Genomic DNA, 27,503 nt, shown 5'->3' on the forward strand with positions numbered 1-27,503 from the left:
TAATTACATTTTTATATGTTTTAAAAATGTGTTTTTTTTATGACACTGGTGGTAAAGTAGTTTGCTTAGAAATGGGCTTTCCTGTGAAGTGCATCTAGAAGGTTCATAAAATTCTCACTTAATTGAGAATTTCTTCTCTCCTTGTCCATTTTTTCCAACTAACTAGAGTAAATTAATGCACCACACTGTCACTTATTTATCAAAGCTGGGAGAGAGATAAAATTGTGAGAGATAAAGTATCATCAATTGACTCCTAACTTATTTTTTGAACCCAACCTGTCATATGTAAGGCAGAAGTTTATTGGCTGGTATTTAAAATCTCACAGTTGTATCTCTCTCCAAGTCCTAGTATCCCCCAGCAATCCGTCTTTGCAAGGGACAACATTTACAATACTTCCTTTCCCCTACACACATGTGCAAACATACAGAAAACTGCATTGGTACTTGGCTGATCAGCATATAATGGGGGTGATTCTGCTTGGATTGGACAGGGCAGAATGTGCATATTTGGCATGTGCGAACGCCTTCATCAAATATCATCAGGGGAACGGCCAGCATTTTATGGATGTCCCCAAGAAAATGATGGGTGTTCTTCTGAGAGCGCGTGTGTGGCATTCCCTGCTCCGGGTAGGTGGCTGAGGTCATCAGTGCTCACCCCATTTTAGGTGGAAATAAAAGTCAGTTTTCACTAACTTTTATTTCCAAAGGGAGAGAAATCATTCCATGGTCGCTGACCATCGAATGATTTATCTTCCCTTCGGCGGCATACGAGGGGATGTTTTTTTGGACACATCTGCATGTTACTGAGGGGATGTGGATGGTGGGGCGGTGGACGGTGCTTAGCTGCAGAAGAATGCTGCTTAGCGAGCGATCCTGAATCAGGCCCAATATGTATTTCTACCAAATATACATTGTTTCTAGAACAACATTTTTACCAGTTTAACTGAAAAACAAAGCCGCTGAATACTGTGGCTCTCTCTGTATGGTTCTCATTTGCAGTGAATGTACTGTATATTTCTCTGTTCTGTTTGGCCCTGATTACTGTGTGCTACTTTGCTGCCCGTCAGTGTTTTCTTCTCATCACAATTATACCCCTTTCACATCGCACTTTTAAAACGGTATATTGCCGTTTTTTTTCCATTTTAAAACGTTTAAGGCTGCAATGCGAAAGTGCCAGAGTTGATTTACCGGTTAAAGTTAACCGGTATTTCAACACGGTTAAAAAGTCCTACACGTTTTAAAGCCGTTTTTTTGGCAGTTTGAACAGCTCTATTTCAATGGCTTGAAACGTGTCCCTTGGGGGTTAAACGGGTTGAATGTTTGAATGGTATTAAATGATTTTTAAAACGGTTTTCACCTGCAATGTGAAAGGTCTCAAGGCTCAGACCCGTTTTAAAGTCCCATTTAAGAATACAGTGTCATTACCTATTTCTGCAATGTGAAAGCAGTATTACTCTAAGTACTTCCATCAGCCTGAAGCTTTGTGTGAGAAGCACAATAAAGATAGTTATTTTGTAAGTGATGGGAAATGAATGTTCTAATGTGGTATCGCCCATTTTCCTGTTCAGCTATTACACTGATAACTGGTAATAGAAAGTTTTACCCCAACTAATGAATTCAGAATAACGGTATTATGTCAATAAGTAAATTAGAGCAAAATATGTTTATTGTAAATTTTTGGGGTATAGGAAACAAGGTTACGATACAGCAAGATAATACCATCAACGTCATCATGTAATGTAACATAAAAACATACTAGGAAGGGAAGCATGGAGAGGCGAGGGAGAAGAAGAGGAGAAAGTGGGTAAAGTTGAGGGTTGGAGAGAAGGGGCAGATCCGATACAAATCAGCGATTACAATCAAATCACATACAAAGAAGATAGTGTACATATGTCAGAACTTGGGGATATAGTAATTGGAGCGGAAAGACGCTAAGGTAGTGAGGGGGGGGTAGATTCCATTGCTGTCTTATACGAGGAAGATTCTTTAAAGGTTAACCATGAAGCCCAAGTGTCTCTAAAGGAATCGTAGCCTTCTGCAGCAGAGGACACTATATCTTCCATGTCCATATACATATCTATTCTATGGAACCACTCTTTGATTGTTGGAGGAGAGGAAGATCGCCAGCGCACAGGTATAATTGCCTTTGCCGCATTGTTTAGACGGCATAAGAGGGATTTTTTGTATCTTGGGACAGATCCAGACGAATAATGAAACAGCCAAAACAGGGGGTCTGAGGGTACCGTTTCACCTAGTATCTTTGTGGAGATAGAGATGACACTATTCCAGTAAGGTTGTAATGAGGGACAGTCCCACCAAATGTGGAAGGGATTTCCGGGGCCTGAGGAACAACGCCAACAGATATTTGGTATACCTAGCCCCATCTTAGATAAAGTGTCGGGGCATCTATACCACCTTGACAGTAATTTATATTGTGTCTCCACTACCAGTATGCTGGGGGAGCATGCATGAGCAAGGTGGAGGATTTTTCCCCATTTGGCATCTGTTAAGTCAGTCCCCAGGTCTTTATTCCATTTTTTAGTGAAGCAAGGGAGATCATGACTAGCGTCATCTAATAGTAGGTTGTAAATCTTGGAAATAGGGTGGGAAGGGGGCTCTTCAGATGAGCATAAAAGTTCAAAGGGGGTTGGAGAAGGGGATCCAGAGATATTGGGATCTAGAGATGACAGAAAATGGCGGGTTTGTAGATAGCGCCAGAAATCACTTGCCGGTAAATTCCATTTCCTGCGTAAGTCCTCAAATGGAACCACCCTACCCCCACTCACCAGCTGTCCCATGCGAAAAAGACCCACTTTATACCACGGCCTAAATGTATTGGCCTCTAAACCCGGGGGGAAACGCTTATCATATAGGAAAGCCATGTAGGGGGATGAGGGTGAGGAGACAGACGGAGAATTCCGGACTGCTTTCCAACATGCCAAGGTTGGGCCTACTGTGGGGTGGGATGAGTTGGGGAGGTGGAGGAGCCATGGGACAACATTAATGGGAAGGGGCAAGGAGTGACTCTCTATTTGGACCCACTGTTTAACGGTGTGCAACCTGGACCAATCTAGTATTCTACTCATCAGGCAAGCCTGGTAGTATCCCTGGACATTTGGGAGACGGACACCGCCTGCATTTTTCTGTCTCTGCAGTAGGGATAGTTTCAATCTGGGTCTCTTACCACCCCATATGAAGTCTCTAATCAAGGTCTGGACATCTCTGAACCATTTGGGGGGAATTTTTATCGGTAAGGTCTGGAGAAGATAGAGAATTTTAGGGAGGGAGTTCATTTTGACTATCCCCACTCTGCCGAACCAGGAGAACGGTTTCGATTTCCAAGTCTGAAGATCTGAACGTAGTTTAATAAGGAGGGGGGCGAAATTGAGGTCATATAATCTCGAGAGGTCGTTGGAGAGGATGACCCCTAAATATTTGAGATGAGAAGTGTGCCAGGCAAAGGGGAATGCTGATTTGAGTCCTGACACAACAGTAGGTGGGGCAGAGATGTTTAAAGCCACTGATTTAGTAAGGTTTATTTTGAAGTTGGAGAGGTCGCTGAAAGATCTAAATTCCTCCATCAGGCTGGGAAGGGAAACTACAGGATTTGTGATTGTGGCAAGAAGATCGTCCGCGAACAGTGCAAGTTTATATTCATGTCCAGATAGAGAGATCCCACTAATATTCGTGTTCAATCTAATTGCCCTGGCCAGAGCCTCTATACATAAGATAAAAATTAAGGGGGACAATGGGCATCCCTGTCGAGTACCATTATTAATAATAAATGAGTTTGATAACGAGCCATTAATCCTTACTTTGGCAGAAGGGGAGGCGTACAGTGCTAAGATGCGCTGTAAGCATAATGGACCGAGTCCCAGATGGTTGAGTACACCCTTCATAAAACCCCAGTCAATTCTGTCAAACGCCTTCTCGGCATCTGTAGATAGGAGAATTCCTGAGGTTTTAGTTGAGGAGAGATGATGTACCAGGCTTATTATCTTAGAAGTGTTGTCTTTGGCCTCCCGACCTGGGACGAATCCCACTTGGTCACTGTGAATAATGGATGGAAGGAATTGCTTAAGTCTATTCGCTAGGAGTTTCGCATAAAGCTTCACATCAATATTAAGGAGGGAAATGGGGCGGTAACTAGGGCATAGTGAGGGGTCTTTATCATCTTTCGGGATTACTGAAATGTGTGCCTCTAGGGATTGGGACGAGAATGGGTGGTTATCTGAGACTGTATTACAGGCCCGTAGGAGTAGGGGGATTAGTTTGTCCTTGAACGCTTTGTAATAGGAGATGGTGAAACCATCTGGGCCCGGGCTCTTTCCGGAGGGGGTTGTTTTAATCGCCTCTTCCAACTCTGCGGCCGAGAAGGGTCTCTCAAGATTATCCCTGATATCAGTTGTTAAAACAGGGAACCCAATTTTTGTTAGATAGGATTCTATATGACTTTGTTTGTCCTCAGCATTCGCAAAGGCTGTCGACGCGGGCAGGTTATATAAAGAGGAGTAATATGAGCAAAATGTCGATGCAATGGACTCTGTATCATGTACTGTTTGCCCTCGGGTATCTTTAATGGATGAGATGAAGGAAAGGGCCCTCTGGGTGCGGAGTGCTTTGGCAAGCATTTTACCTGGTTTGTTCCCCCAGCGATAAAATCGGTTACGACACTTTCTGTATGTCAGTTTTACTTTGTCTAATAGTAATTGATTAAGAGCTGATCTAGCGGCAGTGAGTTCCACAAAGGTGGCGGAGGAGAGGGAAGCTTTGTGCGTAGATTCTAATAAATTAATTTTGTGGAGAAGGGCATCAATCTGACCCTGCCTCTGTTTTTTCAAGTACGATCCCAGTTGGATACATTTCCCACGTACAACGCATTTATGGGCCTCCCATACCGTCAAATCAGAAACGTCAGGGGTGACATTGTGGTCTATATATAGATCTAGTGTGTCTACCAATTGAGATTTACAATAGGGATCAAAGAGGAAGGACTCGTTGAACCGCCAAGAGCGATGTTTTGGCTTTGTGGCTTCTAGAGAGATATCTAGGAGAACGGGCGCATGGTCGGACCAGGTTATAGGGCCAATAGAGGTGTCTCGAACCATATGTAGGTGGCCGTGGTCTAGGAGAAAGTAATCTAATCTGGAGTAAGATTTATGTGGAACTGAGTAGTACGTAAAGTCTCGGTCAGTGGGGTGGCCTATTCGCCATACATCGGACAGCTGGTGAGTGTGTAGCAAGCGTCTTATCCTTCTGGACCGGGGACCCAGGGCGGTGGTGGGAGGTGGGGTAATATCTTGAAGGGGATCTAATGCCCAATTGAAGTCGCCACCCACCACTAAGATCCCCTGCTTAAGTGAACCAATCGCGTCTAGAACCTTCCCAAGAAAAGTCGCTTGTCCCTGGTTTGGGGCATATACATTGACAATTGTAAGCGTTGTATTAAAAACAGAGCAGATAAGCAACAGGCATCTTCCCTCCTCCAATATATGTACTTGAACATCAGTAACTGGTATGTGTTTAGCAAATAAAATTGCAACACCTTTGGATTTTGAGTGTGGATAGTTGCTGTAGTATGTAGTGGGGAAGTAGTGATTACTGAGACGAGGGGCTGATTCGTCTTGGCGGAAGTGGGTCTCCTGGACTAGGACTATGTCTGCTTTTTCCCTATGAAAGGAATGGAGAGCCTGTGTTCTCTTTTCAGGGATATTGAGGCCCCTAGCATTGATAGAAATGATACGTAAGTTTACTGCCATCTGGTCGTATTAAGAGATATCGGATCAAAGAGAGAGGTACGGAAGGGAAAGAGGAAAGGGGAGTAGAGCGGGATGAAAATGGGGAGAGAGAGAAGGGGAGGGAGGATGAAGAAGACATTAAAACAGGAAAGAAAAACATAGTTTAACCATGAACATCTGGCAAAAACTACAAACACACAACCGCGTCCGGACATAAGGATAGCCATAGCGGCATCCATGTCACGGAAGAAACACATTTAGCGGTAGGGGAAACTAGGGGGCCGTGACTCCGCCAAACCACCTGGAAGTATCTCAGATAATGGCGGGAAGGAAGGAAAACAAATGGCTCCTACCTAAGCAAAGAGGAAGAACAGATCCTAACAGGGAAAAGGATATATACATATATATATTTATATATACACGTACGTGTGCATACATAAACACACAACAGTCGTAATCAAATAAGGTCGGTACAGTGTAAGAATAACAAATAGGATCTAAATGAGTAGTAGAAGGCAGCAGTTCTAAACGCACATTAAGTGCCGAAATTCAGCATTGATATTTACCACACATAGTCCAGTCAAGGAGGATCTTGTGGTTGAGAGGAAGATGGTCCTCTGGATTTCTTCGAGTAGCCGACTTGATGCCATCTCCCTCTTTTTGAAGTGTTGGGCAGAAGAGCATTCGGCAGGTGGAAGGCTTGCCAATCGGGAAGAGAGATGTTGTCTAGACCCAGACTGGAGCAAAAATCTGGCAGGTCAGCAGGAGAGCGCAGGGACATTAGATTGCCGGCATGTGAGACTTGCAGAGAAAATGGAAAGCCCCACCTATATTTGAGATTCGATTTCCGTAGAGCATCTGTTAGTGGCTTTAACAATCTCCTCTGTTGTAGCGTGCGCCACGAGAGATCCTGGAAAATCTGTACTTGAGTTCCATTGAATTCGACAGCATCTAATTGTCGGACCTTTCGTAGGAGTTCTTCTTTTTGGGAAAAGTAGTGAAGTCGGCATATCACATCCCTTGGGTATTCAGATGCTGGGCCCTTAGGCTTAAGGGCTCTGTGGGCCCGGTCAAATTCAATAGGTGTTCCGGGGTCCAGGCTCAGAATCTCTCCAAATATCTTGTTGAGGGCATCTATGATCCCAGACGGAGGGACCGATTCCGGGAGGCCTTTCACCCTAACATTATTTCTACGACCTCGATTGTCCAAATCTTCCAGCCTGTCTTGCATTGTTTTCAAGTCAGCGGCTTGTTGTGAAAGCACCTCCTTAATAGAAGTGAGTTGGTCGGAGTCATTTTCTCTCTCCTCCTCCAAAGAAGCAATTCTTGTCCCCATGAGGGTGACATCTGCTTGTACTGTAGCAATCTGAGATTGGAAGGAATCTTGCAGACGTGTTTCGAGTGCTTGTAGGTCTTGTTTAGAAGGGAGCGTTCGAACGTGCGTTAGTACTTCTCCAATTTCACTTCTCAGTTGTGACATTTGAGTTTGGAGATCTATTGTGGGGGCAGACTGGGCCATCTCGGGAGGGTCCGCTGAAGTGGTTTCAGGGGGGAGTGTAGATAGTCGATCTGCGACCTGAGAGGTGGAAAGATAAGACCGAAGATTGGATTGCGAGGCGTTAGGTGTCGAGCGGGAGTCTTTACCCTGCGTACTCTTCCTGCCTCTGCCCATTAGATGTGTGTGAAGTTTCCAGACTAGGTCATCTCGCAAGGCGGAACCATTAGCAGGTGGGTAGATGGAGGTCACATTCCCCTATATCATGGGCCTGGCATTAGGGATGCATTATAATCACATAGTGGTGCCAATAGCGGGGGTGCATGCCATAGAGATGTATTGTGATGGGCACGTCAGAGAGTCTTTGGGTTATTCAGGGACTGATCCTGGGGCAGTGCACAGAGGGAATAGGTGCCAGAGATGCAGGACTGATATGCTACTGAAGAATGTCTGTGGAACCTGCAAAAGAGCAGGGACAGTACACTCACTGTGTATACACCTCAGCTATAGGAAGATCACCCTCCCAGAGTTTCCCCAGGCAGCAGGGGTCAGGGTGAGAGTTGCAATTAGTGTTATTACTGTTTGGCATTAATTCTTGGGCAGCACTGTCTGTTTCTGTGTGCGTGCCTCTACCAAGATGGCCGCCGCAGCCTGTATTATCAGGTTATTGCAGCGTGGATGGGCTGAGGAAAACCCCTTGGGCAAGTCCCCCAGCAAGGGGTGAGCTCACCTGGGGGTCTGAGCAGCGTTGGCCGCTATGGCTGGCACTTCTGGGGCAGTCAGGGAGGCTGTCCGGCGGTCCGGGAACGAGCGCCCCACTTCCGGGATCCAGGAGAAATTGAGGCCCCGGCTTGGCGTCGGCGGTAGGCCGCAACCTGCAGGAATTGAGTTATCCGTTCCCCGGCTCCGCAGCTGCAACCACCAGGCACCGGAGGGGGTCAGCGTAGCAGGTAAGCAGGGTGGGGGCGATTTGGTGGGCTATTAATGCTTTTAGGAGGTGGCAGAAGTGTCACTCTATGGGAGCGCTGAGAATTGCGGCTTCCCTCAGTCCCGGCCAGGCCACGCCCCGTCAATAAGTAAATTAGAATCACTGGGCTAGAGAATTGTCTCCCTTGTTACAATGAAACAACAGAGAAAAGTAGAGACTGGCAATCGGTACAGGTATAAACAAAAAAATACCCAAATGGGTAAATCAGGCGCAACATATTCAAATACCTGTAATTAAATTTTAAAAAAATAACTATATCTCCAATCCACAGCTCAAATTGCTGCTCCCATAAAAAGACTAATAAGTCTTTATAGCAGTACAAAATACAAAAGAATAAAAGAGAGCGCACTGTGTTGATCTTTTTTTTTTGTTATTATTTTACTCAATAATTATTACATTCAGTACATACACAATAAAATCAAAACTATAAAAATACATACATTTATACAATGAATAATTAAACATCCGACTATAACCACTTAGAGCCGAATTTGTATTTTAGTAGTCAGCGGTAATTTATAGAAAGTTCCCAATTGGGTGGTAACAACAGTGGCGTAAGTTCATCCCAGTTGCCCGGAGGCAAGGTAAGTACTGGTGCCCCCCAAAATAGCTCATTCAGTAAGGTGTCTGTCTCCAGTAAGGTCATGGGTCTAATACAGGGTATGACACTTGCAAAAATGATGTTAGAAGGGGGAGTAAGCCACATTAGCAATATCAACTGCTTTCAATTAACTGATTCAAAACTCAAAGGGAAGGAGATGTGCCCCCTTGGGAGCAGGAGCCCGGCGGCAGATGACTCCATTGCCTCCCAGAGTTCTGCCTCTGGGTAACAATGCAAGAGTTCCCTTTTGGTTTAATAGCAGTTGTAACAACTGTTTGAGCTTAGAAACAATGTTCCTGTTGGAGAAAAGGAAGCATATTACCGGCTGATGTAAATGAGTGGATGTGGCGGTGGTCTTATTTCCAGGTGTCCGCTGCCACCGGTGTTGCTCTGATGGTGTGGGAGCCGGTACCGGGAGCAGACACAATGGATCCGGGTGGTGGCCGGTCTGCTGGCGACCAGCGTAGCTCCGGTGTTGGGGAGCCGGCGCTCAGGGAAGGTTTCAGCATAGAATATCATGGAACATTGCAGCATAGACTATCAGGGAACATTGCAGCATAGACTATCAGGGAACATTGCAGCATAGACTATCAGGGAACATTACAGCATAGAATATCAGAGAACGTTTTAGCAACAGAAAAATAAGAAAATGACTACGCTAGTAAAATAAGGAATGAATTAACATTGCCAGTACCAATAATAGATAATTTAATGGTTATAATTAATGGGATAAATTAAAAAGAGAAAAAAACTCATATAAAGTCCACATTAATATAAAGCCAATATTATGGCCAATAAAAGAGCTTTAAAAAAGGGGGAGGGGAAATGTAATGGTGGCTGATCAAATAAGTCCATGCGGTACCGTATTGAATGAACCAGCTGGTTTTATTTTTGTAGTGGTAGTATTCTGTCTCTTATATGGCCTCACTGTTATGGTGCTGTATAGATAAATGTAGAGTACCCCAATGGCAGCGTTTATGGAGGATGCAGAACCTCTTGAAGTGTTGTAGCCAAATGGATAGTAAGGGGTACCTCTGGGTAGGTGGAAGTCCTGGGAGTAGAGTCCAGCACAGATGGTCTTCAGAGGCTTGAATGGTCGTTCCGCAATAAAAAGGATAACTGGATGGAATTTGAATAGTCAGCCACAGATAATCCACCAATGTTTTAGCAACAGTGGTTCCCAAACTTTTTTGAATCACTGCACCCTAAAGTATCAGAATTTAATAATGGCACCCCTAGACCAAAAGTTTATTTGTGAGAAATTTGCAAAAAATATTTGATTCAGTTAATTGTGTTTATACTGTATGTCATCCTTAGGTTTAATTATCTGGTGAGGGACAAGATTGGCTTCTGTCTGTCCACATATTTTATGCATTGTAGCCACAAGCAAAGTCACAAAAACATATTTCTAAAAAAGGAAAAAGGTGGTGCTTATAAAATTAAAAGCAAAATAATGATAGGATGCAATAGATTATAGTATCTCCAATGAGTTTTGTCATCTGTAAAAAAACAAAAACCTTTTTATAAGTAACTCCCCAGTAATGTTGATAATTTCTTACAGCTGTAATAACAGATATAAAATTTTTCAGTAGAAGACCACTTTCAAATCATTGAAACAAGTACAGTAAATGGTGTTATATCCCTGAGTACACACAGGGAGATAGCTGTATACACCAAATCAGTGGCCCTTGTCTTGACCGCACCTTAACTTAAATTAAAAAATGTTGATTTCACTAAACTTCCATTTCCTACAGGTCTAGAGATGATGTGGGTGAAAAGGCCTCCCGCCAGAGCATACAGTGGCAAAGCATTTGATGTCACTTACTCTGTGTCTACTACAGATGCTTTTTATAAGTATGCAGTCGCACATGGAATCCTTTCACAAAGGTAACATTCTTCAATGTGTGTCCTTAGCAACATCATTTCATTTCATTTAAGCTAAATCAGTGTAACAAGTACAAATAAAACCCCTTTTACACCAGCCTATATTCCCGGGTTGGGCCCGACTAGCGCTGCCGTGAAAGGTTCCCGGGCCCGATTTCAACCCTGCTAGCTAGCAGGGTTGCTCCCACAACCAGCCTGGGATACACGCCGGTGTGAAAGGTACTTACCCAGCTTCGAAGTCCCAGACGTGAACCTGCCACTGTCCATCGCTCTCTGTCACTCTAGGGACACCGAGCAGCCCCGCACACCGCTGCTCTCCTTCACTCTTGGTACATGGAGGTCCTGGGTGCCCACCCCCCCCCCCCCGCGCCGCTGCCCATCACCCCCCCCCCCACCTCCACCACTGCCTGTCGCCCCCTCACCCCCCACCACTGCATGTCGCTGCCTGTAGCTGTCCCCGCACCTGCCGGACTATCTCTCTCCCCTCACACCAAAAAATGCCCCTATTCCCGGGAATGTCCCTGCATGATCCGGGGACCGTATTCCTGGGTTTTCTGGTGTGAGGGGACAAATCCCTGCATTTTCTGGTGTGAGGGGACAGAGTTAGTACTTCAGGTATAAGTTAATCTATCCCATACCTTCCAACTTTTACAAATATGATAACGGGCCTCCTGCATGCAGTTTGCCATGGGCTCTTGGAAAAGGAGCTTTGGCAAAAAAAGTGTGGTTTTGCGGTGATTGCGAGCTGTGCACCCATATTGCCTTCACTTTGGGTGCATGACCATCACTCTGTGAGCTGCTGGCAATGCTAGGCAGTGCAGGAAGTGACAGAGGGACTCCCACCTGTCCCCCCCACCGCAGAGCAATACTGACCGCTGGTGGGATAGCAAAACAACCACAAAAAAACATGGCTGTCCCTAGAAAATGTTACCATTGGTACATCTTGCTCATACTGTAGTTCACACAGCGACCTTTCACTCTCCATCTCTTTGGAATACTATTGCATATAAGGGTGTGTTTGCCTTTACATATTAGGACCAGAGTAAAAACCAAATGCAAACACCCCCCACACACACACACACTTTCTAGCCACTGTTAATAGTCTGCTCATATCATACTGTACTACTCAGAAGCAGCTCTGGCCATCACTTCCGCATTCCTAGCCTTCCAGACAATGGGTACAGAAGCTTTTTCCTGTGCACCGGTTTTCATGTGTCTTAGTTAATGGTTAAGTTAAATTGGGCCTGATTCAGATGCTAACTGCTAATGTGAGAATTCGCAGTGGACTGCAAGGAGAAAGCCACTGCCCGGACAAATAGAGTAATTGCCCATTACAAAATTGCGAGAGAATTGTGAATGGATAACTAATTGTTATCATTCGCAATTTCATACACAATTCACAAAACCTTTGAACAGTTATTGCCATCTGTGCAACTGTGAATAAGTCTAATGCTTCCACTAATCTATGGCTGAGACAGGGTGGAAGTGGTCATCGTTGACGTCACCAACTCACCTCAAAAAAAGGTACGTCTGCAGTTTTCTGACACACCCAGAAAACGTCAGGTTATGTTACCACCTCTTAATATTCGGTTTCCTCAAACTCAAACCGTGTATGATCCATATACATTTTCTGTCGCTACTTCCTCTCGCACATGTGCGATACAAACGGTACGCAAGCGCAATCATTCGATAATCGCAAATTCTCGTCTTACCAGTCAGGTCTGAATCAGGCCCATTGAAAGATCAACTATTACCACAAAGGAGCCCCAAGGATTATAGCATTAACAATTTCTTTCTGTGTGTGACTAAGGGATGCTGAGGCAGCTAAAATATTTTGTGAGGAAAATGAATGTCCAGACAACTGGAAAGATGCGAACCAGGAAAACTGTTGTGTCCATCACGCTAATATCCATTCCTGTCCACTGTCATTCATGGTAGGTACAAATGGTTACACACATGCTGAAATGTGCGGGGAACAATACATTTTAAAAGAAACAGACCCCCTGGGATATGTACCAATTACCAGCACTCCAGCGTTTAAAACCTTTTTAACACATTTATTTTTACAATATTTTCACAAGCTCAGCTTAACAGCATTATTAACCCTTTAACAACATTTTACATTATTAGATTGTTATTGAATGATATATTATAGGGGAATTCTAGATTGATATTTACAAATACATTAATATATATAGACTAGGTTGTTTATTTAAGGTTCATTATACTGTATTCCATTTATTATAAAAAAAAAAGTGTGCTTCAACCAATATTAACACAACTTAGGTTTTTTCTTGAAAAAAATGATGTTTGGCTTATGTTGGTTGCTCTGGGTTACGGAATATTTGCTGCAATACTTCTTGTGCTAATCTACTTTTTGTGCATCAGATTTATCAAATATGTTGAAGAGATTAAAAAGACCTTTTTTTAAATAACGTAAATTGTAAAATATTGGGGTGCTCCATTAAACACTGCTACAGACACTGCAACCAGCAATTCTTTATCTATCCTTGTCCATAAAATTGCTTTTATTAACTAGTTCTTAAGGTCTGTATACACTGGGTGACTCTCGCCCAGTGTGTATGGGCCTTTACTCTCTCATCCTGCTTTATGATCAGCTCCTATGTTGCTCTGGACACATAGGGGGTTAGTTACTAAGATGAGAGATTCAATTCAATGGATGGCCATTCAGGGGGGCTTCCCTCACCGGTCATTCATGCACTCCCGAAACTTGTGTAGGTATAGACATTGTCCCTGGTGCTTTGTGCATGAAGAAACCTCCATGCACATCTTCTGGGACTGCACCTACGCACAGTTGTTGATGGATGCCCTTGAGACTGAATTTAAAGATTCTGTGCCCAGGAACTGTCTTTCGTACCTTTCGGTACTGTATGGACTATTCCCAGGCACCCACACGTATGGGGCGACCCAGGAAGCCTGGCGCCTTATAAACTGTGTTAAGGACGCTTTGTGGTTTGCCAGAAATCGTCTCATATTGCAGAGCGAGAGAATGTCCGTTCAGGACTGCCGCAGGCTGGTTCACAGCCTGCTCATAGACTATTTCATTTCGGATAGCCCTGAGGAAGAAGAGGACTAAACCCCTCTTCTTCTGGGCCTTTCCCCTTGTGTGAACTGTTTTATAAGACTTTGGGACCGTGGCCCCTTCCCCCTCACTTCACAATGTCTGTTGTTTTGTTGATATCTTTCTATTTATTGCCCTCCCCTTATATGTGTTTGTCTGGTCAATAAAGCTTCGGGCATGTGATTCCCCCTCCCTCACCCCCCCCCCCCACCACCCTCCACACCCATAGTTTTGTATACTGTTTTGTAATGTTAGCTTTAGAATGCATAGTGCATAGTATAGCCTATAGCATGGGTGGGCCACTCCCGAGTCCAGGACAATGACAAGCGGCCCCCCACAATATTGATGATAGGAACGGTGAGGTCCCGCCGCTGCCGATGCATGACCGGCGACGCTCCATCCCCGCACAGCATTACTGGGAGTGTGGTAGGGGATGCGGTCACGCGGCCTCCGCACCAACCAATGGCGGGGAGGCGGCTGCCGCGTGACCGCATCCCCTCCCACACTCCCAGTAATGCTGAGCGGGGATGGTGCGGTCATACATCGGCGGCGGCGGGACTATTCAGCAGCAATGCAGGCACTTAAATTCAGGATTCTCCTGTCCTGACTACCCTCTGGCTGGCTAAGCAGACTCCACCACTCTAAAAGTAAGCGCTGCTGCAGTCAATGTTCAATGAGTAAATATACAGTATCTTGTATGACTGGCACTCACCTTCTATTTGTGCAGAGGGTTTTAATCAGGCAGCATAATGATTTGTAATTTCATTATGCTGCCTGATTAAAACCCTCTGCACAAATACAAGCCTGTTGAGAGACTCCTAACCTGCATTATTTGTGTGTATATATATATATATATATATATATATATATATACACACATATATATACACACACACACACACACACACACATGGTTGTGTAGGTAGGGTTTCCACTGCACTGGGGCACATAATGCTGTTAAGATGGCCCTGCCAACCTGTGCTGCCACAGCCGCCAATGAAGCGAGCTGGGATATTTCCTCCCTCCTCCTGTGATGTGAGTAACATGCTGAGATGCTAGGAGGCAGGTGGGGCGGAGCTTCTTGTGCAGTGGGGTCGGAGGCAGCTGTGTTAAGGTAGAATTGCTGCTGGGTCCTGGGGGTGAGGGAATGCAAAATAGAGGTAGAAGCTACCTCCGTTTTACATCCCATCTCCCCCAGGACCCAGACAGCAGCATATACAGATGGAGCCATCCTCATCTAGCCCTCTCAGCAGCAATACAATACATAGAACCATACAGTTGGAGAAGGGGATTAGCAGAAAAATCCGATTACTCACTTAGGCCCTTATTCTAGTTCACACTTAGAGGCAAATTCCTTCTTAGATGGACAAAACCATGTGCACTGCAGGTGGGGCAGATGAAACATGTGCAGAGAGAATTAGATTTGGGTGAGTTATTTTGTTTCTGTGCAGGGTAAATACGAACTGCTTTATTTTTACATGGCAATATAGATCTTGCTTTGAAGTAAAACCCCACCCAAATCTAACTCTCTCTGCACAAGTAACATCTGCCCCACCTGCAGTGCACATGGTTTTGACCATCTAAGAAGGATTTTGTCAGAAAGAGTGAACTAAAATAACCCCCACAATCTTATTAAAGGGCGAGATGAGGTTGGCTCCATCTGTATACAAGATATTTTGTGTGCGGCCCTCGAATATTCACTGGAAGTGTAAAGCGGCCCCCCAGCCAAAATAGTTACCCACCCCTGGCCTATAGTGTCATTTCATGCTGTATGTTATAATATGTACTATACTGTTTGCATGTGTACTGTGTTTTGGCTTTGCTGCGACACGGTATATATGTTTAAATGTTATCGTCTGTTTTTTGCTTTCTTTATGTACAATAAAGATTTGCTTTTTCAATCTAAAAGACATAAGGTAAGTGCATAACCTTACATTTATCTACATTGAACCTCATCTTCCATGTTTTTGCCCACTCATCTAGATTGTCAAGATCATTTTGAAGCGTGGTGACATCTTCAGTTTCTGAGTTACCCAATGCCTCCCCGATTAGGTTATAGCTAGCACACTGGTTATGTCTACCAAGATGCATTACCTTGCATTTGTCCACATTGAACCTCATTTTACACTTTTTTGCCCACTCATCTAATTTATTGAGATCGTTTTCAGGGGCAAACGCAGGATTTTCAGAAGGGGGTTTCCAGATGGGCGGAGCAAAGCACGGAAATGGACACTTAGGTGACCCAGTATATGCTTTGATGTCCCGCGGGTGGTAGGGGGTATTATATCAACTGCTCAGCATGTATTGCCTGGATCAGTAATTTCCACTAATTACCCCTTTACTGCACTGATGGTGGGAGATGAGGTGGGAGAAGGGGGCATTGGGCTGAATGAAGGGGCCCTGATACATAACTTCCAGGGTGGTAGAGGATGTTTAATATGCAGAGGAGGGGTGTATAGTGGAGTGGGCTTATTATTCATCATTTTCTGGTGGTAGGACAACTTGCTTGACTGCAGTTCCCGGAAATAGATTACTTAGATTTTAATAGAATTAAAAACTAGAGAATCCCACCTACCAAATGGTACTGGGGACTAGGGCAGTGGTTCCCAAACTGTGTGCCGTGGCTCCCTGGGGTGCCTCGGGACACTTGCAGGGGTGCCACGAGTTGGTGGTTCAGGACCAATTCAAATTATTTATGATCAATTATAATTATATTTATGGACAAAAACAGTGCTGGTGGCTGCCAATCATAAAATATGTGTACAATCAGCAACAACTCATGCCCTTTAACACATAACTGAACCTAAGAAGCACATATAAACACAATCTACTTCATTTTATATAATTTTTTTGGGCCTAGGGGTGCCGTGGAAAAATTCTGGTGCTCTAGGGTGCCATGATTCTAAAAAGATTGGGAACCCCTGGACTAGGGGATGAAAGTTCAGGAGGCAGAGCAATCTGCCAACAAGTATATAAAACTACATACCAGGTGTGTGGAGCTGGAGCAGTAACCAGCTGCTGGAAGGCTGATGTCTCTGGTTCTGGGAACAGGAGAGACAAGCTACTAGTGTCCATCAAAGGGGGAGAGTCCCAGCTTTTGGAATATATCCTCAGAAAAACTCTAAGTCAGACAGAACCTGAAATATCTGACTGGGAAGAGCAATTAACAGGCTTGGATGGGGACCACTGCTTTGAAGTCAGATATCTCCGGTTCCCAAGGTCCGATTTTAAAAATTCTTGTACTCATGGAAAGAGGGGACCCTCAGCTTTCAGCCTAGGGCCCTTAGACTCCTGGGGGGGTTCTGGGTACTCAGAAACCCCCCCTGCGTGCGCTACTGGTTTTGAAGCGTGGAGATATCCTCGGTTGATCTAATTACTCTGCTCAGTTTTGTGTCATCTGCAAAGATGGAAACATTGCTGAGTATTCCCACTCCAATATCGTTAATAAATATGTTAAATAAAATGGGCCCTTGTACCGACCCCTGTGGCACTCTGCTTAGAACTGGTATCATATTTGATACTGTGCCATTTACTATCACTCTCTGTTCTCTATTACACAGCCAGTTCCCTACCCATCTACAAATTATTACCCCTAGTCCAAGTTCCTCCATTTTATTTATCAACTTCTTATGTGGCACTTTATCAAAAGCCTTAGCAAAATCCAAGAAGACCACATCTACTGCATTTCCATTATCAAGGTTTTTGCTGACATCCTCATAGAATCCTTGGATTTTTGGATACCATCCCTTAAATATCCCTCAAATATTTTACCCACTATGGATGTTAAACTCACAGGTCTGCAGTTAGCTGGGTCATCCCTTTTTCCTTTTTTGAATTTTGGCACTACCTCTGCTTATCTCCAGTCCTTTGGTACCCTACCAAAGGGATGAAAGTGAGTTCACAAAAACATGATACAGAGGGGTCGCTATTTCCTCCATGAATTCCATAAGAACCCTAGGATGAATCCCATCTGGGCTTGGTGATTTATTTGTTTTGATTTTGTTGAGCCGCGATTTTATCTCACCTGTCGTGAAATCGATATTAAGTTCTAGCTTGTTTGTCCTATTTGTGGTACCTGTATGCTCCTCTGTCTGCTCATCCCTAGTAAACACTGATGAGAAAAATTAGTTTAACAGTTCTGCTTTTCCTTTATCTGTAAAGCTTTTTCCATTGATATTGGTTAATGGGCCTAAGTTTTCTTTAATTATTCCTTTACTATTGATGTACAGTATTTGAAAAACTTTTTAGGATTGGTTTTGCTCTCATCGGCTATACATTCTTCATTCTCCCTTTTAGCTACTTTGATTACCCTTTTACAAATTTAATTTAATTCTTTGTACTTATTGAATGCCTCCTCATTCACATTATCCTTGTAAAATTTAAATGATTGTGACTTATTGTTAATTGCTGTCCTAACTTTTTGTCCAACCATGATGGTTCTTATTGAATTTACCCTTATTACATTTTGGGATGTATTTAATAGTTAATGATTCAAGCACATTTTTTAGTGTACTGTATTCCACATTTCCTCTGCATTCTTCCCCTCAAATACCGCATCCCACTCAATTTCTTTTAGAGCTTCCCTGAATAATTTGAAGTTAGCTTTCCTAAAGTTTAATATTTTTGCTGGTTCTGTATGTTGTAGTTTACAGAGGTTGATTTCCAGTGAGACCATATTATGGTCACTGTTTCCTAGATGTTCTATGACTTTGGTATTTGAAACTAAATCTACATTGTTAGTTAATAGTAAATCCAATTATGCCCTGTTACGTGTAGGTGTTTCAACTGTTTGTGTAATAAACTTATCCTTTAGTAAGTTTAGGAACTCGCTGCTTTTTGCTGAATTACCTGTCTCATTTGTCCAATCAATATCTGGAAAGTTAAAATCCCCCATTATTAATACCTGCCCCTGATCTGACGATTTTTTATTTGGTTTAAAAGTAGAGACTCACCCCTTTCATTAATGTTAGGTGGCCTGTAGCATACCCCTATTAAAATAATATTATTAGCGTTTTTGTTATTTTTCGTTATCTCTGCCGACACTGCCTCAGTATTATCATCATCCATCCCCGAGCTCATTTCCTTTACACATGGTTTTAAGTTCTTTTTTACATAAAGGCACACTCCCCCCCGCCCCTTTTGTTTTCCCTGTCTTTTCTGAAAAGGGTATACCCCTCCATGTTTAGAGCCCAATTGTGTGACTCATTGCACCGTGTTTCAGTTATACCAATTATATAATTTTTAAGGGGCAATTACTTACAAAGCATGGTTTTGGCCCTTTTAAAAAACGTCCAAGTTTGTCTGGTATCCCACACTGCCACCGAACTCGAGCAGTATTACATATCGCCCCTATCACTGATGCATTGTACTGTTGCATATACTGTAGATGTTGTACAGTATTTTCCAATAATTGGGTAACTTACTAAAAATATCTTTATTATTTTTACTTTTTGCCTTTATATAACTATTTTCAAACTGTACCTTATCACATTGTTACAGTGTGTATTGATTTTTTCAATACAGGGAAAAGGTGGAATTTGTGGTCCTTGGATACCAGACGATGGACAGATATTCACACATACCTTATCTACCTCTGGAAAAATGACACAAGGGAACTGGACTGCAAAGGTACAGTATAATGCTGGACAGTACTTACTTCAGTTGTTTTTAAATATAAGCTTTTATCAGTCTGTTCCTTGTATCTGCCTGCAAACATTTAAATCAACTGTGCACTATGGGTACCCAATAAAGAGCATAAAGGTTAAGCCCCAAACACACTTGCCTATGACCTCTGAGGTCGATATTGGTGGCGGTGGGAACCTGGCAGGGTGCCATTATTGATGATAGCATACACATTTGCCGATGCCGGCAGGTAACGGAGTGATTTCTGGGGGGAATGGGGCAACAGGGGGAGCGAAGGCCATGCTGCATCTGCATCTGCAGCATGGCTGTCGTTAACGAAGAACCTACCTCACAGAACATGCAGGATGAGGGAGGGGGTCATAGACTATCTGCAGGAGCGCTCGTCATTAACGATATTCAGTATACAGACTAGGCTCATAGACTAATGCCCCCTGTTCTCCACATTATGCAGGACATTGTGCTTGTACCCCTGCCACCCACTGCCTCTCCCTGTCAGTCACTGCTCCCCATCACCCTCTGCCTGCCCTTGTCTTTTGTTATCACAGTCTTTCTCTATATGTCAACCTCTCCCTGCAATATGCTATCACCCTCTGCCTCTCCCTGTCACCCAGCATCTGCCATCTGCTGTCAACCTCTGCCTCTCACTGCTTAATGCTGTCATCCAGCAGTGTCCCCTGCCTCTAGATTTGCCCCTGGTTGGGGTTTGCAATTCTCCTTGTGCATTGCCACACCTCCATGTAGTAGGCCACGCACCCAAAAAATACCAGGGTACTATACATCTCTCTACAGCCCTGTGGAGATCATCCTGGAGACCTTCAGCTATATTACAAACCATCCTTAGTCTGAAAAGTACAGGGCTTTTAGGACAGGATAGCAAAATGCAGCATAGTAACCGCCCCTCCACCACTCACCATCAAGGCACACAGGTAGAAGTTCAATTGCATTTTTATGTCATGAAAACTGAGGAACATGGAGACATAAGAATAGGGTTCTTATGCAGTTTGTATAATTATATTTCTAACTTACATACATTTGCTTAATAATTAAAACAATATTTTAACGAATGCCTTCTAATGCTACCATTATCTATTAATTTTGTTTATTGCTATTGTCAGGTTGTCTTAGTTCATGCTGGTATGACTTCGTTAATCGCACATATTAGGATTGGCAAAATGCAAGTTGCACTGGAGGCTAAAACCGTGGTGTTACCTGTTGCAGGTATGTAATAAATGTATTGCCCTCTTTCTATCCTTTGATACGTGTAAAGGTCTCCAGTGACAACAATATGTCAGGCACTTTAAAGAGGATCATGTAGTTGTTATTTTTGATTTAGCAGCCTCCTTTCCCCATATAACTTAAGGCATTTGCAAGTTCCTGGTTCACTCCAAGTTTTGCGTGCACAATTTAAGTCAAAGTAACTTGACTCAACTGGTACTTAGCACATGTAGAGTACTGCAAAATGATTGAGATTACCATGTACCGGGACACTGGCTTGAGGTGCTCCAGAGTACTACAGTAGGCTTAAGTGCATGGACAAAATATTAGCTATGTAAAACAGGTCACAATTATCCTGATTGAACAGGATCAATGACTGACTGGAACCAATAGGTAGTGTTGTCCAAATGTATTATACTAGTAGGGGTCTGTGTATTAAGCCTTGGGGAGACATGAAGCGGACAGAGATAATGTACTAGCCAATCAACTCCTAGCTGCCATTTTATGGCTGTTTGGTGCTTTTTCCCTGTGTATTATATATATTATATCTTATACTGTATGTCTCCAAGGCTCAGTATATAGACCCAAAAATAAATACTTATCAATAGCTCCCTCCTCCCCTCTCTCTGATAGGGCTCTGAATTGAGACTTGCATGTTGTCCTCTGCATGTATCACTGTGTGTATTTTCTTCATGATATCAGTGAGTAAAACTGTTGAGAGCTCTGAACACCAGCTGTCGCAGTATGAGATACAACTAGGCTGGTGATGACCAGTGATAAAGCTGATTGGTTGCATTGAGCTAAATCTCTGCTTTATCTCTCCAGTGCTTGGTAACTAGTTAAATTACAGAATAACGGTGAAATTATCTGCAATTAGTTGTAGAAATACAATCACTGTCATGAATTATGTGTGTTCTCTTCTAGAGTGCGGCAATGGTGTGTGTGAAGAAAAAGAGATCTGTGCTTCCTGTCCTGCAGACTGTGGGGAATGCGCGCTCCCGTCTGATGTTAGAATGGCCATTGCTATTCCCGTGGCTGTGATTATTGCAGGCTTTATTTTGTTTGCTGTGGTAAATTCCCACCTCTTAATAACTATCTAAATGATTCTAATTAAATTAGGTCTAGGCATGAATAAAACAAGGAGTATTACATCTGTTAGTTATGACCCCATAAAATATATCCCATTTCATACAGGGCAGTATATCTCAAGTGAAATAATGTCATTATTGTGGAACTTTTTACAATTGCAGCACTGTGGCTATTGAAAGTATTCACCATTTTGTCATTCCATCCCAGGAGTCAAAATTTATTTACTAACTTAAAATAATTAATTGAGAGAGAGTGCACTGTGTTGATATGAAAATATATTTAATTATAAAGAATCTATAAACATTGGATATAACATCTTTGCTGTATGGACTTCATGGGGTAAGAGCAGGGGAACGTACCTTTGTTTGGTGCCAAATAACCATCAATAATATCTGATTAACTATTTCTTCAAATATACATATACCCAGGGCTATTTTTCTGCAGGCTCCAGCAGGAACTGAGGCCCTTATTCTAGTTCACTCTTTCTGACAAAATATTTCTTAGATGGACAAAACCATGTGCACTGCAGGTGAGGCAGGTGTAAAACCCCACCCAAATCTAATTCTCTCTGCACAAGTAACACCTGTCTCACCTGCAGTGCACATGGTTTTGTCCATCTAAGAAATATTTTGTCAGAAAGAGTGAACTAGAATAAGGGCCTCAGTTCCTGCTGGAGCCTGCAGAAAAATAGCCCTGCATATACCATAACATTTATATTTAGCGTGTCAGAAGTTAATTAAGGTTGGATACAATACCTCTGTGATTAGTATCTTGGTGATGATTATTAATTATTATACTGTGTATGTATTGTCATTATCAATATCTTAATTTATATAGAGGTTTTTATAATAAAATATATTTGCATATCAACACAGTGCTCTCTCTCAATTAATTGTTTTAATAACTTGTAGGGTTCCAGCTATTTCTGGGAGCAGCATACTAATAATAATCTTAGAGCATTGCATAAAAAAGGAAAAAAAAAGATTTTTTTTGTTGATACATTTATGATTTTTATATATTTCTTTACCCCTGGATTTTTTCTTTTGATTGCGCCTGATTTATTTATTCTTGTATTTACTAACTTGCCATAAGTCAGGAGCATTCGCTGCTCTGAAAACACGGCAACTGTGGGTTATCTCAGACTCTGGGCCTGATTCAGAAAAACACGCAATGATCCCATAGTTGTCTACTATACTATTCAGACAGCAGCCGCGACAGCGGAGGAGGTGAATGGATGCCTGTGTGCGGCATCCATTCACCTTCCGGACGACGGCTGGGGGGGTGCACAGGGGCTGGGGGTAGCCTTGGTGCTGGGCTTCCCCCAGCACGAAGATCGGTGTATCCGGTGGGGATCACCGCGGTAATCTCCAAGCGCCACCTCCATCTACACTGCGGGTGGGCACCGCAGTGTAAATGGAGTAAATCCCGGATCCGACCCGGCTTAGATCCTTCTTCCAAATGTCGGGTCTGATCCGAGATTTTTGGTCTGAAAGGGGTATAATTGATTCTCTTCTGTCTGGGTGGTGGCTATCTACTTTCAGTCAACTGCAACTTTGTAGATTAGCAATCCAAGCTGAATTATCCCCAAAGGGCCAGATGTAACAAGCTTAAAAAAGTGATAACTTGGAGAGTAATAATCAACCAGACAATTTTTATTTTTTATGGGATATTAAGTTACAAAGTGTTAGGGGGCCAGTAATGAGATTTCCAAATAAATCCATTTAGATTCCATGGCATGAGAAAAAAACAAAAACAAATTGACATTATATATACTGGCCCTTATACTGGTTGACTCACAAGTCCACCAGTCGCCGCTCACCGCCTGCACAGCAGCTCGCCTCCCCCCTTGCATGGTGCAATTACCCGCAGGCATGCGAATGGATGATTTGCATAATCATCCATTTGCAGCCTTGCGGGTGGGCACAAAATCACTCAATGGTCAACGACCATCGAATGATTTTTCAATCGCTCGGAACGCCCATGAAAAGCTGGGTGTTCCCATGGGCGAATCCCCCGGGCCGCAACCCCCGCCCGCACGGTTGTATGCGAGCGCCCTGCAAATAATCTATTCGCCGTGGCCGCTCGCACAAAGCAGCTGCACATGCGCACAACTGACTATCCCTCCCATTATTCAATCAGAATAAGGCCCACTGTAGAGAGAGAGAGAGATCTTATAACCAGAGTGATATGTATGTAAGTATGTGTTTTATTCTGAAGTGACTGTTTACACGACTGCAAGTTTTCATGAATTCTGCATACAGTGTCATTTTGTAATTTATCAAAGGGAAAATATGCTGGCTTGCTTCGTAAAATAACATGACGTCTCCTGCAGTTTTTAATAAACTGAATTATGAGACGCTTGTAAAACACTACCTAATTGATATGTAGAAGATAGGCTGTTTAGTCTAGTCTGTACCTGGATTCATCAGACATGATAATTGTAGACAATACACCTACCCTAGTGTGATAATTTCCTCCCAGTAATATCCTGACACCTAATACACTGCTGCTGGCTGTGCTGTCTAGTCTTCTGTCATTAGGGAGGCCATAATAAGTAACCCTTTCTGGTCTTAGACTTAACAGTGATTTGTTACTATAAGTATAAAAATGCTTAAACATTTCTTATGTATTTCTAAAATCTGCAAAACAAAAGAGGATGCAGAGGACAGAAAAAACACATTCCATATGACGGGCTAGTTATCAGTGGCATAGCAATAGCTGCCACTGGGGCTTGGATACACAGGAAGGTGTTTGTGGGTACTGGGGGTCTGCGGGGACTATTGCTAACACTGCCTGGACCGTAGATAAGATACTTGTCTGTGATCCTGTTGTAGCTGCAAGCAATGAAAATGTCCCTACCAAAATGGCTGCTTACTCATAGGAGACAGTTTTAATGGATGCTAGAGGAGGGCATTTTGGGAGGGACATTGTTAATGGGGGCAGGCGTGACAGACAGGGCTGCTTCCAGTATATTTGGCTCCCAGTGAGAACAGGTAAAAATACACCCCCCTATACACTAAAAAAAACAGCGCGCTCCAGAAAAAGGGGGTGTGGTCTAGTGGTAGCTTTGTGGCAAGAGTGTGTACTCCAGAAGGTGCACACTGAAAAAAAGGGTGTAAAATGCCCAAAGTAGTAGTGCCTTTTATATACATAAAGTGCCCAGTAGCAGCATAAGTTAACTAGACATTTTGGTGCCAAAAGTAGGGACAGTGCACACTGAAGGCATGTGACAAAAATGTGCACCATAATGCCATTTCACATTATGCCATACACCATAATGCCTATTACACATTATACCACACGCCATAACGCCCATTATACCATACACTGTTATGCCCATTACACATTATACGACACACCGTAATGTCAATTACACGTTATACCACATACCTTAATGTCCATTACACATTATACCATACACTGTAATGGCTCTTCCACAGGCTGGTTTACAGACCGGAGGCAACAGCGGGATGAGCCGTGCAGTGCCTCATGCAGCTGCATGGCTTGTCCCCCTGTGAAAATGACCCTAGTGAAAGACCCCAATGGCCACAGGGTGGAGGAGAATCCCCTACAATGAGCAGGTACCGGGGTAAGGGGGCTGGAAAACCTTCTAGCAGAGGGGCAACGATTTTCTAGTTTTTTCTAACACTACTGCTGGTTAGTATCATATGCCAGTGGTTCTCAAAATGTCTGCATAGGTACCCTGAGGTGCCGGGAGGCTTGTGCTTTGGGTTTGTGGTCCTGGACCAAATCAAATTATTTATGCTAATGGCTGCCAATCATATGGACAGTCAGAAGCACAACAGAACCTAAGGATGACAGATAGACACAAAGTAATGCATTTAATATTTTTTGTTCCAAATGTATCAATAAAACTTTTTTATCCTAGCTTAATGCTAATACTTTCGGGCAGTGATTCCCAAAATGTTTTGAACAACCGCAGCCTGGAGAATTAGAATTAGTTTCAAGGCACCCCTAGACCAAAAGTTTCTTATTGATCAATTCAGAAAAAAAAACATATTAAGTACATTGTGCTTATATGTCACCCGTAGACTCAATTATGTGGTGAAGGACAGGATTCACTTTTGGTTGTCCACATATTTTATTTTATTAGACGTCTCAAACACTGGATTTGCCTAGTCCATTGATTATAGATGATTTAATCTGGTCTTTGACCTTCAACCCGAAGCACCCATGCAAGTGTCCCAAGGCTCCCTGAGGTGCCTAGGCACAGTTTGGGAATCACTACTCAAGGGTACCATGATTCAAGAAAGTTTGGGAACCCCTGTCATATGCAATTTAGCAGCATAGGGTTTCAACATTTCACTGACCTCTATTCTTTACTGACGGTCAATAACAGGTACAGAACACAGACTCTTTATTAGAGGGAGGGGCCTGTATGCAACCTTCCCCCCTCTCAATCCGTGCATGCACAGAGAAGACATGGGGTGAAATGTAATAGGATGAGAGATTCAGAAAGTGAGAGATTTGGTAAGAAATCTCCAATTTTTTTTAAAGCAGCAATCATTTACACTTCAAAATCAAACTGGAATTGCAGTGTAACTGATTGCCGCTTTAACAAAACAGGAGATTTCTTGCCAAATCTCTCACTTTCTGAATCTATCATCCTATTAAGTTTCCCCCATGAAGTGCACATTATTTGATTTATTTTGTTATGATTGCCAAACAGAAGTATTTGTACCAGTGCCTCTGTTTTATAGATACAAATAAAATGCAATAACAATTATACCAAGTCTATGAGCTCCCCACTGTGCAATGCCAAGGGCTGAATTTCTTTATAAACACTAGAATTCAAAGATTATCTGTCTTTCATTCTTAAATCATTACAAGTAATATGTGATGTCAGATTTAGAGTAAGCAATAAACTAGAAAGGTATAGTAAGCAGTTATTAAGCAAAGGGCAATCATAAAATATCAGCAGTTTTTATATATTCCTGGACAAGAAAACTAGTGACAGGTCCATTTTCAGATACTGTAGTGAGTAAATACTCACGTTGCTGTCATAAATAGCTAATGATTTTATACTGATTAGATCACAGTTTGGTATATATACCCTAGAATTTATCTGATACCTGTACATTCAATTAATATATTATAAAAAAAAAATTGTATTGCTTATTTTTTATAGGGATTTCACTGCCAACGGCAAAAAATGTTTTGGGATGAAAGTTGGATCATCAAGTATAATGAAATAAAACAAGGTAGGAAACTCTGTATATATAAGGTATATAAACTTTGTATGTATGAAGCTGCAGCACTACTCCACTGCCATGCACAAAACCTTTAGCTAAAAAAAAATGTACTGAGCCCCCTCCTCCCCCTTAATCCAGCCCTGATGTGCATGCTAGTATTACCTGGTGGGGGCAAAAGCACATTCTTTCCCTCTATACCTGTCCGTCATTGTAAGGGATAACTAGCCGTAGGAAGGGAAGTTTTCTGTCACATGTTAAGATGCTCAGACAATCACCATAGCACACAAAATAATCTACAATCTTTGAAAATACCACTTTATCTCTCTCCAAAGTGAGACACTGCATCTGCTTTATAACTGGTTAGACTGTACAATAACAGCTTGGTCATCGAGTGTAATTCTGTCATGCTTAGTTTTAATTATGTGGTAGTGTAGAGTTGTGCTTTTTAATGTCAACATGTTTGAAATTGGCAGCCATTAGCACTGGTTGCTAAATTATTGGGCTCATGTATTTTCTTCATGACATCAATGAGTAGAACTGTTGAGAGCTCTAAAC

General features: G+C 42.8%; 1 protein-coding gene across 1 annotated transcript in view; it reads left to right on the forward strand.

The window, feature by feature from the left end:
• LOC146075184 (atrial natriuretic peptide receptor 2-like) overlaps window positions 1-27,503 on the forward strand; it is a 130,734-nt gene that overhangs the window by 1,254 nt on the left and 101,977 nt on the right. The window contains exons 3-8 of the mRNA XM_083184159.1: window positions 10,577-10,709; window positions 12,517-12,640; window positions 19,312-19,416; window positions 20,547-20,649; window positions 21,571-21,716; window positions 26,885-26,957. Of these exons, the coding sequence (XP_083040285.1) occupies window positions 10,577-10,709; window positions 12,517-12,640; window positions 19,312-19,416; window positions 20,547-20,649; window positions 21,571-21,716; window positions 26,885-26,957 (684 nt within the window). The remainder of the gene's footprint in view (window positions 1-10,576; window positions 10,710-12,516; window positions 12,641-19,311; window positions 19,417-20,546; window positions 20,650-21,570; window positions 21,717-26,884; window positions 26,958-27,503) is intronic.

This window comes from Crinia signifera, chromosome 1 (assembly GCF_055691185.1).
Source record: "Crinia signifera chromosome 1, ASM5569118v1, whole genome shotgun sequence".
NCBI classification, from domain to species: Eukaryota; Metazoa; Chordata; class Amphibia; order Anura; family Myobatrachidae; genus Crinia; species Crinia signifera.